Source organism: Miscanthus floridulus, chromosome 4 (genome assembly GCF_019320115.1).
Source record: "Miscanthus floridulus cultivar M001 chromosome 4, ASM1932011v1, whole genome shotgun sequence".
Classification (NCBI taxonomy): domain Eukaryota; kingdom Viridiplantae; phylum Streptophyta; class Magnoliopsida; order Poales; family Poaceae; genus Miscanthus; species Miscanthus floridulus.
This window is the reverse complement of record NC_089583.1, coordinates 62,752,059-62,765,528: the sequence shown is the minus strand read 5'-3', so window position 1 is coordinate 62,765,528 and position 13,470 is coordinate 62,752,059. Positions and strand designations below refer to the sequence as shown.

Genomic DNA, 13,470 nt, shown 5'->3' with positions numbered 1-13,470 from the left:
ATGGAGTACCGAGTCAAGAGACAGGGACCCAACAAGGATTGTGTTTTCTACAAGTGCCCGGATCGCGATGTGAGTTTCTTACGCATTTTATAATTATGGCTAATTGACCTACTTTTCTTGAATATTTTTGACTAAATATTTTTTGGCTTTAATTTCAGTGGAAGGGCAATGGATGCGATGGTTGGTACTAGGAGGAAGATTATGCTACATACGTGTAGAATTTGGGTGCACTTGAGGTAGCGGCTGCTGCTGATGAGGCAGTGAGCCAGCAGGAGAAGCTTATTGATATTCAACAGAAGAATGATTTATCTGTTTTAGTTGCGTACGATCACGAAATAATTATGTTACTGAAGTGTATTGTAGTTTTAGTTTGTTTAGTTATAGTTGGGATTGCTTATGTTGTAGCCAGGCTTAGTTAATTAATCAACCGTATGTGTGTCATTTATGTTGTATAATAAAATACTTAATTATGTTCAAAGTTTTCATAATTTGTCGTGTAATACAGATTATGTCACGCCATTGGATGTACAATGCCGATCGCCGCTCCTAAGACTTTATTGAGGACTTGCACTATTTCTTAGGTGTGGCCGAGGCAAATAAGCGGGATGGTTTCATGTGCTATCCATGTGCCCTATGTAAGAATTTAAAGGAATATTCAAGCTCAATGAGTCTTCATTCACATTTGCTTAAGTCAAGTTTCATGTCAAACTATATATGTTGGACTAAGCATGGAGAAAGCGGGGTCATGATGGAAGAAGGTGAAGGAGAAGATTTAGACATTGATGACATTATTGCTCAGTATGGTGCCTTTGATGATACTACAATGGGGGGAGATGAAGAAGTGGTAGCGGTAGAAGATGATCTCGGTGATGCTCTTAGCGATGCCATTCGTGATGCACAACAAGAATGGGAAAGTGAAAAAGAGAAAGTTAAGTTCGAGCGCATGCTTGAGGATCATAGGAAGTTGCTATACCCGACGGCCGAAGAGGGGCAAAAAAAGCTGGGTACAACACTGGAATTGCTACAGTGGAAGGCAAAGAATGGTGTATCCGACAAGGTATTTGGGAATTTATTGAACCTCATAAGAAGATGCTTCCAAAGCCAAATGAATTGTCCACCACTACGTACGAAGCAAAAAAAGGTTGTCTGCCCTTTGGGATTAAAAATCTAGAAGATACATGCATGTCCTAATGACTGCATCCTCTACCATGGCAATGAATACGAGAATTTGGATGAATGTCCGGTATGTAAAGCATCGCGGTATAAGATCAGGCGCGATGATCCTGGTGACGTCAAGGGTGAACAACGTCCTAGAAAGAAAATCCCTGCCAAGGTTATGTGGTATGCTCCTATAATACCACGCTTAAAATGTTTGTTCAGAAATAAAGACCATGCAAAGTTGTTACGGTGGTATAAAGAAGACCGTAAGGTAGATAATATGCTGAGACACCTAGCTGATGGGTCCCAGTGGAGAGCGGTAGACAGGGAATTTCCAGAGTTTGCAAATAAGGCTAGAAACTTAAGGTTCGCCTTAAGTACAGATGGTATGAATCCTTTTGGAGAGCAGAGCACTAGTCATAGCACTTGGCCAGTTACTCTATGTATCTACAACTTTCCTCCATGGTTATGCATGAAGCGGAAGTTCATTATGATGCCGATCCTCATCCAAGGTCCGAGGCAACCTGGCAATGATATTGATGTCTATCTGAAGCCATTAGTTGAAGAACTTCTAGTTTTATGGAACAAACCAGGTGTACATGTCTGGGATGAGTACAAACAAGAACACTTTGACCTACAAGCAATGTTGTTCGTAACAATCAATGATTGGCCTGCTTTAAGTAATCTTTCAGGTCAGACAAACAAAGGATATAATGCATGCACACATTGTTTTGATGACCTTGACAGTATATATTTGAAAAGATGTCGAAAGGTCGTGTACCTTGGCCATCGTCGATTCCTTCCTTTGAATCACCAAGTAAGAAAGAAAGGGAAGCATTTTAAAGGTAAGCTAGACCACCGGAAGAAGCCTCGTAACCGAACCGGGGAAGATGTACTCGCAATGGTCAAGGATGTGAAAGTAGTATTTGGAAAGGGACAAGGCAGTGAATCTGTTCCCAAAGATACTAAGGGACACGCACCCATGTGGAAGAAGAAGTCCATCTTTTGGGAGCTACCCTATTGGCAAGTCCTAGAGGTCCACAACGCAATTGACGTGATGCACCTGACAAAGAATCTTTGTGTGAACCTGTTAGGATTCATGGATGTGTACGGGAAGCCAAAGGATTCACTTGAAGCATGCCAGGACTTGTAGGGCATGAAAGAATGAGACAACCTTCATCCAGAGAAGATAGATGATGGACGTCATTACTTAAGTCCTGCTAGCTACACGCTTAGCAAAGAAGAGAGGGACAGCATGTTTGAATGTCTAAGCAGCATCAAGGTCCCATCGGGATTCTCCTCCAATATAAAGGGTATAATAAATGTGCTAGATAAGAAATTCCTAAACTTAAAGTCCCACGACTGCCATGTGCTTATGACGTAATTGCTTCCAGTTGCTTTAAGAGGAATTCTACCTCCACATGTACGTCTAGCCACCGTGAAGCTATGTGCATTCCTCAATGCAATTTCTCAGAAGGCAATCAATCCAGTGGAACTAGCTACTCTACAGAATGATGTGGTTCAATGTCTTGTCAGCTTTGAGTTGGTGTTCCCTCCATCCTTCTTTAATATCATGACACACATCCTAGTTCATTTGGTGAAGGAGATTAGTATTCTTGGATCTGTGTTCTTACATAACATGTTCCCCTTCGAGAGGTTTATGGGAGTCTTGAAGAAATATGTGAAAGTCCGTTCTAAGCCTGAAGGAAGCATCGCCTAGGGCTATGGAACAGAGGAGGTCATTGAGTTATGTGTTGACTTTATTCCTGACCTTGCCCCGATTGACGTTCCCGAATCACAACATGAGGAGAGACTCAGTGGTAAAGGAACTTTAGGGAAGAAAACATATATCGGCATGGAAGACGATTATTTCAATAAAGCACACTACACAGTTCTTCAGAACTCGTCATTGGTGCATCCATACATCGAGATACATAAGGAGTTCTTACAATCCAAGTTTCCAGGGAAGACTAAAGCTTAGATTAGGCGTCAGCACATGGAAAGTTTCAGTGGTTGGTTGCGAAAAGAATGTCAAGGAGATGACAATATTGATGAGCAACTATATTTGTTGGCTAGGCAGCCATCGTGGCATATCCTCACGTACCAAGGGTACGAGATAAATGGGAATACATTTTACACAGTTGCCCAAGATAAAAGGAGCACCAATCAAAATAGTGGTGTTCGCATAGATGGCACAGATCCAAATAGGAATATACAAACATATTATGGCCGCATAGAAGAGATATGGGAACTAGACTACGCACCTAATTTTAAAGTCCCTTTGTTCCAGTGCCAATGGGTGAAGCTGACCGGAGGAGGGGTAACAATCGACAAAGAGTATGGAATGACAATAGTGGACCTCAACAATATTGGGTACAAAGAGGAACCATTCATCCTTGCTGCCGATGTGAGTCAGGTGTTCTATGTGAAAGACATGTTTACAAAATCAAAGAGAGGAAAAAACGAAGACATCAACTCAATGAGGGATGAGCCAAAGCGCCACATAATTCTTTCTAGGAAAATAAATATAGTGGGAATTGAAGACAAGTCCGACATGTCAGAAGATTACGAAAGAAATGTTCGAATTCCACCATTCATAGTGAAGAAAGATCCAAGCATCATGTTAAATGATGAAGACACTTCATGGTTACGACAAGATCATAACCAAGGGTCATACGTCAAGAAGAAATTCACTGATGTGCCCGCATGATACAACGATGCATGTTTAATATATTATGTTTTAGAGACGGATATTATGTAATATGTTATGACTTCACAATTGTAGATCTTGCTGAGATGATCAAACTTGGTATTCAGAGTTTTTTCATCTGAGGTCATTTAGTGTCTCATTTGAGCAAGTTTGACCAAGTCAAATTTGGTCAAATAAAAAAGCAACACTTTGACTCTAGTATTATGAACTCTAAATGACTTCAAATTGAAAAGTTTTGAATACCAAGTTTATTAAACTCAAAAAGATCTACAATTGTTGTTTTGGTCAACTTTCCATTTGAGAAAGTTTGGACGGTTCAAATTTATGATTTTTATATTTCGACGCCTACAAACTAGTTTTTGGGACCCTAGATTATCTCAAATTGAAAAGTTTTGAATACCAAGTTTGTTAAGCTCATCAATATCTACAATCCTTATATAGGCCATTTTTTCATTTGAGAAAGCTTGAACAAAATATAGTTCAAATTTCACAAGTGTGTGACATAGTTTTAGAAAGTCTATGAGATTCAAGAAGTTGTGACTAGTGTTTGATAAAAAATTCTCAAATGGGAAAATGAGCTATGTAACAATTGTGGATTTTGTTGAGATGATCAAACTTGGTATTCAGAGTTTTTTCATCTGAGGTCATTTAGTGTCTCATTTGAGCAAGTTTGACCAAGTCAAATTTGGTCAAATAAAAAAACAACACTTTGACTCTAGTATTATGAACTCTAAATGACTTCAAATTGAAAAGTTTTGAATACCAAGTTTATTAAACTCAAAAAGATCTACAATTGTTGTTTTGGTCAACTTTCCATTTGAGAAAGTTTGGACGGTTCAAATTTATGATTTTTAAATTTTGACGTCTACAAACTAGTTTTCGGGACCCTAGATTGTCTCAAATTGAAAAGTTTTGAATACCAAGTTTGTTAAGCTCATCAATATATACAATCCTTATATAGGCCATTTTTTCATTTAAAAAAGTTGTAGAACAAAAAATACTACATTTTCTTTATTTTTATAGGTTCAACAAAAATTTTCTGTCAATTTTGGTCAAAAACCAAGAAAAAATTGAAACATTGACGTTACAATAATGTGAAAATAAATTTTCTATCGAATAATATTAGTTTTATTAATTTTGAGTTACAAATATATTTTTGCATTAACAAAATACTTAGTATTAGTAACATTTATATTCTATATTCATAAAAGAAATTAAAAACTTTAGGTTACAAAATTTTCCTATTTACAATAAATAATTAGTTAATCAATAGTATTTTTAAAATAAATATTGCAAAGTATTAAAGTTGCTATGGAATTAATTGATTAACCTAGTATTAAACAAAATTAAAATCCCAGGCCTTTCCAATTACGCTGGCGGGTTGCCAAAATTTGAGGCCTTCAGTCCCGGCCCAGGCCAAGAACCCGGACTAAAGGGTGGGCGGCAATTTCGGTGCCCGTCCAAAAATACCTTTAGTCCCGGCTGGTAAGACCAACCGAGACTAAAGGGTTGGACCTTTAGTCCCGGTTGGTCTTACCAGCCGGGACTAAAGCTTATCCTGACTTAAGATAACTTGCTATTTGTTTTCATGAACTCATAATATTTTAGTCGCCAGTGCTTTTGTTCCACTCTAGGAAATCATTTCTTAGATTTCTTATGCCTCCAGCGAAATGTGCCTGTGTCAGGCACATTTTATGTGTTTTAGCATCTCTGTGTTTATACTACATCTCTATGTTTTAGCATTATCGACTTGCAGATCAGTTAAGCCTCTGTAAATGGTTTTTGAGGTGCTAGCAGACTTCTCTGAATGTTTTGTTAAATTCCTAGTTCTATTCTTTATCAGCTTGGTCAAGCAATAGTACCCATGCCCAGTAGAAAAGGGATGTGGTGTAGGAGCTACTGAATGTTCTATACAGACCATGAAACGTCAGTTGCATCTGTGTATGTCATGGAAAAAAGGCAAGTCTGTCTCTCTTGTATAAATATTTACAGTCATTCTAGCTGATTTGATGATCTAAGTGCATTTTTTTTTTTGCCAGGTGACTTCAAGGCCAACCACAACAATCCTAATGACCTATCACATCCTGCATGATAACATAGGATTTAACCCTGATGACCTGCAGGAGGTGGTGCATTCGTTGTCGTATGTGTAAGTATACCAAGCATAGGCTCGAAAAAAACTTAGTGTTCAGTTGTGATTTTTGTATGTTTGAGCAACAGCTCACCGTGTCCATGTATTTTTATTATGATTTGTGCTAGCACACAACACCCTGGCATCATACTGACTATTTTTAGGATATGAGAGCAGAGTATCCCATCTTTGCTAAATTTTACACATATGTAGGTAAATTCTTCTTCGCCTTCTGTTAGGTTAGTGTTCACTGTATATCTCCTAAACCTCTGAACCTCGTGAATCTTGTTACTTTAGTAAGTATTTCTGCATCATAATTGATGTTCCTACTGTGCATCTCTGTCATTGTAACAAATAGAACTTACATCTAACAAACAGATCAGGTCTACGTGGGCCTTTTTTGTCTGATAGAATTAGTGTGCTAGCTTCTCCTAAAACACATGTTTTTTCCCCTTTTGTAATTTGTGTGTTTTTTAGACATCCAACAACCATGTGCTAGCTTCTCCTAAAATATATTTTTTTATCTGTTGAAATTCGTGTGTTTTTTAGACAGCCAACGCTAGCTTTGGCTAAAACACACGGTTGTACAGTAGATAGACTCTATAATTAAATAAAGGTGACATTATTTAACTTTCTGCTACGACTAGATGGAGAAAGAAAGTATTTATATATGTTGAGTTCATGCTGATCTAGTCACACTCCATATATTCCATATCCTTGACGGATCACATTGCTTCATTGTGCCGCTATTAGGTTATTACCAGTACTAGTGAATCGATCTATGATAAATTAAGGTGCTAGCAACAGCTCCGCCGGGAAAAGCTCTCATGGTCGCCCACAAGTCATAATTGCATCCCACCCAAGAAAAGGACGGACAACATACGTTGATGGATCAACCCCTGGCCTCCCTCTCTCTCTCTCTCTCAGTATCATTCTGGACAGACAGAAGAGAAAGAATTATATTAACCATTCATCATCAGCCATACATTACGCGCGTCCAGCATGGATGATGCAGCAACAAAGAAGGCGTACATCATCGCCATCGTCGTGCAGATAATCCTGGCGGGGATGTCGGTGATATCCAAGGCGGCATTCGATGCAGGGCTGAGCACCTTCATCTTCGTCTTCTACCGCCAGGCGGCCGGCTCCATCCTCATGCTGCCTCTTGCCCTCATTCTCCAAAGGTGAAGAGACTACAAGCTCCTATTTTATTACAACCACAACGAACCCCTATAGCTAGATATATACTAAGTTAATCTGTTGGTTCTCATCTCCAATCCTCAGGAAGAATGCACGTTCAATGCCGTTTGGGTGGCTGCTGAAGCTCTTCCTGTGTGCCTTAGTGGGGTATGTGTACATGTACCTCAAGATCACCGTATGTATAGTATATTCAATTGCCTTGGAGCTAGCTGTGTTTTGTCGACCTGTTAGCAGGCATCTCGACATATGCATTTACATGTGTTGCTGAATTAATTAGTTCCATAGTCTCTGTTTCATTCGTTCAAACTAGAAGCAAATTAACGTAAGGCATCCATATATGCATAACTACTTTTTTTCTGCACGTACTCTTCACATATTTCCAGTAACACACTGAGCTTGAGCCTGTACAATGTAAGCCTCAAGTTCACATCTGCAACCGTGTCTGCAGCAGCAGGCAACTCCATGCCTGTCTTCACCTTCTGCTTGGCGCTGCTACTCAGGTCGTACAAAAGTACACGTACTATCTACCAAGCGATGATTGAACAGCTAGCTAACTGATTTCACTTGACATATGAATATATAGCATATATGTTGGCATTGCCAAAGGCTTTATTATATTTGCATGCATGGCAGGATGGAGGTGGTGAAGCCGAGGAGCGCCTCCGGCATAGCTAAGCTATCCGGTGTAGCCCTCTGCCTTGCCGGCGTCTTCGTCATTGCCTTCTACTACGGCCCAGCGCTTAGCCCTGTCAACCATCACCGCGCCTTCACCGCCAACGCCTCGGCCTCCGCCGGCAGTGCGAATAACTCGTCATCAAACAGTAGATGGATCGAAGGGACGTTTCTCATGGTCCTCGCCAACGTGGCATGGTCCCTGTCCATCGTCTGGCAGGTCGATCCTGGCCTTTCACTGTCGTCAATGCATATGCTGATATGCGTGCATGAATTTCAGATGTTCAGAACTGCGTACTATGTAGTATGCACTAGGAGTACGTAGCTACAAACTGCAACGTTTTCCGTCGCTGCAGGCTGCGCTGCTGGAGGAGGTGCCCAACAGGATGCTGGTGGCCACGGCGCTCTGCGTGTTCAGCGCCGTGCAATCGTTCGTCGTCGCAGTGGCGACCGAGAGGGACCTGTCCAGGTGGCGACTCCATCTCGACGCCAGCCTGCTCTCCGTCGTCTATGCTGTAATTATAATCCCTACTTACCTTATTACGGGCACGCATTTATTTCGACTCCAATATATATATGGGGTATCAACAAATTTATTTATATTATACCAGGGGTTCGTGGTGACAGGAGTCACCTACTACCTTCAAGCATGGTGCGTGGTGATCAAAGGCCCCGTCTTCTTTGCTGTCTGGACACCTCTATGCTTTGTCCTCACAATATTCAGTTCGTCCTTCTTCTTGGGAGAAATCGTTCGCCTCGGCAGGTAACTGAAGCAAACTTTGTAAACTATTAATGAAGAGTTTAATTATGTTGACTGTATGTAATTTGGATGAATTTATATTATTGGACCAGCTAATCTCTTTTTGCTGATGAGCATAGCGTTGTTGGTGGAATCCTGCTAGTTGGAGGCCTTTACAGCGTGCTGTGGGGTAAAAACAAGGAGAGTAAGGTTGCGGCGTCAAGTAGTGAGGTGAACATGACGGCCGATTGCACACTAGATGTAGATGACGAGGAGCACAAGAAACCAAACAAGTACGGGCTGGAGGAAGCAACATCGTCCGCTTTAGCAGGTGAACAAGTCTGATAGATGCATGGATCATTATTGAGGCGGTCATGCTATATATATGTTCGTGTCGTGGATCACCGGCAATGTCGCCGGTGAACTTTGGATTGCGCACCCAAGAACAAAATGACCTCGATTTTTTTGGGTGCTGCTAAAACACTTGGTAGTGTTTTCTGCTACATTGGGTGCTAATTCAAAGGAAAGCAATGGCAGCTAGTTTGCCCATAATTGTGTTCTAGGTCTTTGCTTATAATTCCATGAAAAGTTGAGGTGAAACACTTAGACCTAAGGAGAGAGAGGATAATAGGGATTTTTGTGAGAGGTTGCATTTGCCCTATTGTATTTATAGAGGAGATGGCATGATGCAATCTTCCTTCCAACTCTTATTAGTTTACAAAATACAAATACGTCCTTAGCCTTTATAACTTGCAACTTTTTACCAGAGCAGGATATAACTTGCCATAGCTTGACCTCCAATAGTAGCCCCTTAGCTATTAGATCATAGCTGGTACAACAAAACTTAGTCGCTAAAACATAGAGAAAAAAGGCGTAAAGATACAACTCTTTGCTCATGAGGATCTTCCTTATGGTCGTTTAGTGTATACGTCTTATTAAAAACTCCATCCCAAAAACCCGATAAGAAAAAAGAGCATGGAAAAAGGGAGAACATATATGGCATGAAGCTAACTATACAAAGGCTATGTGTGGATGCCATAACTATCTTGGGTGCAAGCATAACTTTGATGGCAAAGGTCTGAAGGGTTTGCTTTGAGGACTTAAGCTTATCACTAACAAAGGTGAATTCCACCCGTTCTCCTGGATCACTTTGCTACATAGTCTTGATCGCCTTGTACTCTCAAATCTCTCATATAGGATTCTTCTGAGCTTCACCTTCAAGTTGTTCGGACCTTCACTTTAAATTTTCTTGATCGCATTGAGGTCTTCACACTTATGAGATCATCCCTCCATAGTCGTATTAGTGTAACTAGTCGACTCAATAATCGTGGCCGAAGCAGTCGATCTAACAAACGTAGTCAAATATTGTCCAAGCCCCTCAAGCTGGTGCAGGCAGGTGGGGTGAGTCGAAGTGGCTGTCGAACAAGGTTGTAGGCAACGCGGTTATCACAGTGAACGTAAGTGAAGTAGCTATCATAGTTGATGGAGCTTGCCTCCTTCGCTCACAAGTGTCGAGCAAGACATGTCCACCATGTAAGATTGGCTCTCCAATGCAAACCTCCTTAGCCCCTCTTGTATAGTGCTTGTGAATGGAAGACGGACTCATGGGTAAGATGAGGTTCTAGACATGTCGTAGGTGATGGTGAGATTCTTGAGCTGAAGGTGACAACAAAATATAGTTGAAGTTGACGCCAAAGCTAATGGAGATCCCCTCCGGTGCCAAAGGCAATAGCAAGGCAGAGTTATAGTCCACATGGGTGCTAATGGCGAGTCCCTCAAACTGAAGGTGATGGTGAGGCTAAGATGAAGTAGATGCCGAAGCTAATGGTGATCCCCTTGAGCGATTACGATGAGGTGGAGGTGAAGTGGAAACCGAAGATTGGCATCGGTGCAACGATTTTGACCTCTTCTTTTCATCTATTCAATGGCAAGGACTAATTTCTCCAACACATTGTTCGGGTGGTGACGGATTATGTAAGTCTACATTATTAATTTAGGAGTTTTCCCGGTTGATGTTTTTCGGTGAATACTAGATATTGATGCCAGCAGCGAGTAGCTTTTGCGATCTTCAAAGCCTTGTATGCCAAGGGTAGTTTTCCCCATCAAAGCGTATTGCACGAATAAAGGAAGAAGATTATTAGTTTGCTCATTAATGTACTTTTAGTTTCTAGAAGTTATTTTTTGTCAAATTGAGTGTCTTTATTATTAAAAAAAGACGGAAAAGTTTGGGAAGTGCTATGGTGTTGTGGCTGCCGCATCCTATTTTTCATGGGAAGAGGAGGGGTTTCCCCTACTCCAAATATTAAAACTAAGAGCTCAAGTTTACATCAGGCTGTTCATGAAACAAAAAAAAAAGGAAATAAAAAAGATTAACAGGATTACACATGATCGTCAAACCATTGAACTATAGCAGTGTGATATTTTGACTTAATTTGCTCTAAGAGTAACCATAGCAAATTCCTTTCGTTGGCAGTGCTGAGTTGTTGGCTGAACACCTCTAAAGATTTGGTCATTTCGAGAAGATCAAAATTATATTTCCCCGAAGAATGGCAATGCGAGTTGGCTTCTGAGGCTTTAGAGAATCCCAAAAGCCTTAGCAAGGGGAGGGATCTGCAGGTTAATCAAGGCCCAACAGGAGACTACAAAAGGGCATGGACTTTCAATATGGATCCCAATGAAGTGATCCATCTGCGTGCGTCCAATGACGTGCTTATTTATATGGAAGTGGCTAATGCACGGCCGGCCGTAATATAGTGCTTTTGCACGGCCCTACCGTTTTTAGTAAAAATACAATTATTAGATACCTTTTTTGGCAAGATGGTAACTAACGCTGGCTTGTTGGCATGCCTGAAGGAAAAATTTTCCTGCCCTCGCGGCTTGCACGGCCCAGACCCAGATACGACCAGGGGGGGGGGAAGGCAAATCAGCCCCCGTCATGCGCTTTAATGTACTACATGTATATGTTCACAAAAAGGACAATCTATTTATAAAAAACACATTTGCATCTGCAATTTTCTAGATCAACACTATACATCTAGTCCCTAGGAAAAAGTAACATGGCCTACATCTTGCTTCTCAGTATATGGCCTGCATCCTGCATGTTATACAAGGATAACATGTGTCGTAATTTTGTTGCTGGATGGAGATAAATATGTTGCCCATTTGAGAAGACTATTGATCCTGGAGCCTATATCGGTGATGAGCAGGTTGCTGCTGGTAAATTTTGTATTGGATTGCAATTTCTTGGGCAATTGAAGTTTGTCGTTCGTTAGGCAACAATGTCTTCCTAAATAAACAATTTATGTATTCTGAAAAAGCAAGTATAGTGTCTGTTCATTTGCAACCCACAGCCCCACCCCCATCCCCGGTTTATTTGCAAAAAAAAATAGAGATTCGATTAAAAGACGCAAGTGCCTAACTGACGTGGATCTAAAATCCAACCGAATCATCCTCCAAAATAATTTCCTCTCTCACCACATATGTACTTATTTACATATATTGCACACATCCTACCTGCTTTGTGCCTTGTACTTGATCTCCCCCTACTAGATAACTTGGAACCTGCAATGTAAAAACAGAAAAAACAAAGAGATTAGAGAAGAATGATATAAAATTGCCTAATGATTTGCATTATTTTGCCTTGATCTTGCCACAATATTGTCTGGTCAGAGTACATTTAGTTGCCTATTCCCAATGAAGTTTAGTAACTAATCAATGCACATGTGACATCACTACTAGAGAACAGACTTTAGAACGATATTCTAATTTAGCATTAGCCTCGGCATTTTTTGCCCCCGGGACTAAATGACCCTTTAGTCCCGGTTGGTAATACCAACCGGGACTAAAGGTCCTTGCCCAACGGTCGTCCGCGGGGCAGAGATCTTTAGTTCCGGCTGGTATTACCAACCGGGACTAAAGGTTTATCCTTTAGTCCCGGTTGTACTAACCGGGACTAAAGCTTTTAGTCCCGGTTTGGGTGATGCCCCGGGAATAAAGATTAATCTTTAGTCCCGGTTTGGACCCCTAACCGGGACTAATTATCCCGGCCTATAATTTAGCTCAGTTCTTCCTCCCCGAGCCCGAGCCATTCTATTCAAACTCACTGCCTCTGTTCTTCAGCTTGCTGTTGTTCTTGCTCTCTCCCCCTCTATTGGTGTTGCTCTTCGATTTTGGAGGTAACAAACTTAATCCTCTTATGTTTTATCAGTAGCTTATCTTATTTTGCGATGTAGATGCATGTGTAACTTTATATGTTGGACTTTATTATGATTTTATATGTCATTTTTAGCTCAAAATGACATGATGATTTGCATATATGTTTGGATAAACAAAAGTTAAATTAGTTCATCAAAATCACGCCTCGCTCGTCCTCGCTGGACCACGCGCCATCCTCGTCCCCGGTGGCTTACTGTGATCTTAGAATTAATTTTTCCATGAAATGAAAAACTTAGAAAATTGTAGAAAATCCGTACTAGTTGAACTTGCGGACCGTGTTCAGCTCGGCAAGCATGTTCTCTGCCAGAGCGGTAACGGACGTCAAGGAGGAGCTTTGATTCTACGAGGGAGAGCGGCAACGGTCGTGGAAGACCGTGTTCTCTTTCTCGTAGAATCGGAGCTCTTCCTTGGCCTAAGTACGGTGCCGTCCGGTGGAGAAATGCTCAGCCGAGATGATCACGTAAGCAAGGTCAACTAGTACGGATGGTTATTTATTGAAACATATTTTTGAGCTATAATTTGATGGATATTTGATAACTTCAGACCTACAAATGTCATCTACAAATGTTACTATCCTCGGCAACCTAAACGCCCACGAGCTCGCCGATATCGAGCAGGTCACTTAGAATTATTTTTTCCATGAAA

The 13,470-nt window shown here is 40.9% G+C and overlaps 1 protein-coding gene across 3 annotated transcripts; it reads left to right on the top strand.

Moving 5' to 3' along the window:
* The first annotated feature begins 6,835 nt into the window (after nucleotides 1-6,835).
* Nucleotides 6,836-9,352, top strand: LOC136549735 (WAT1-related protein At5g64700-like). 3 transcript variants are annotated; one of them, XM_066541130.1, is made up of 7 exons: nucleotides 6,836-7,183; nucleotides 7,284-7,346; nucleotides 7,583-7,699; nucleotides 7,833-8,091; nucleotides 8,228-8,386; nucleotides 8,483-8,634; nucleotides 8,751-9,352. In XM_066541130.1, the coding sequence occupies exons 1-7, from the start codon at nucleotides 7,002-7,004 to the stop codon at nucleotides 8,953-8,955; spliced, it is 1,137 nt and encodes a 378-aa protein (XP_066397227.1). In that variant the 5' UTR covers nucleotides 6,836-7,001; the 3' UTR covers nucleotides 8,956-9,352. The 3 variants fall into 3 exon arrangements, with proteins under 3 accessions (XP_066397227.1, XP_066397229.1, XP_066397228.1); XM_066541132.1 differs by having other exon boundaries at nucleotides 8,774-8,947; XM_066541131.1 differs by lacking the exon at nucleotides 7,583-7,699.
* Nucleotides 9,353-13,470: the final 4,118 nt, after the last annotated feature.

Bases quoted from the DNA above. Each gene is read 5' to 3' on its own strand.
- LOC136549735 (XM_066541130.1), top strand. From the start codon at position 7,002: ATGGATGATGCAGCAACAAAGAAGGCGTACATCATCGCCATCGTCGTG. The intron at 7,347-7,582 runs GTATGTGTACAT...ACATATTTCCAG, and splicing joins TTCCTGTGTGCCTTAGTGGG to TAACACACTGAGCTTGAGCC. The intron at 8,387-8,482 runs GTAATTATAATC...ATATTATACCAG, and splicing joins TGCTCTCCGTCGTCTATGCT to GGGTTCGTGGTGACAGGAGT.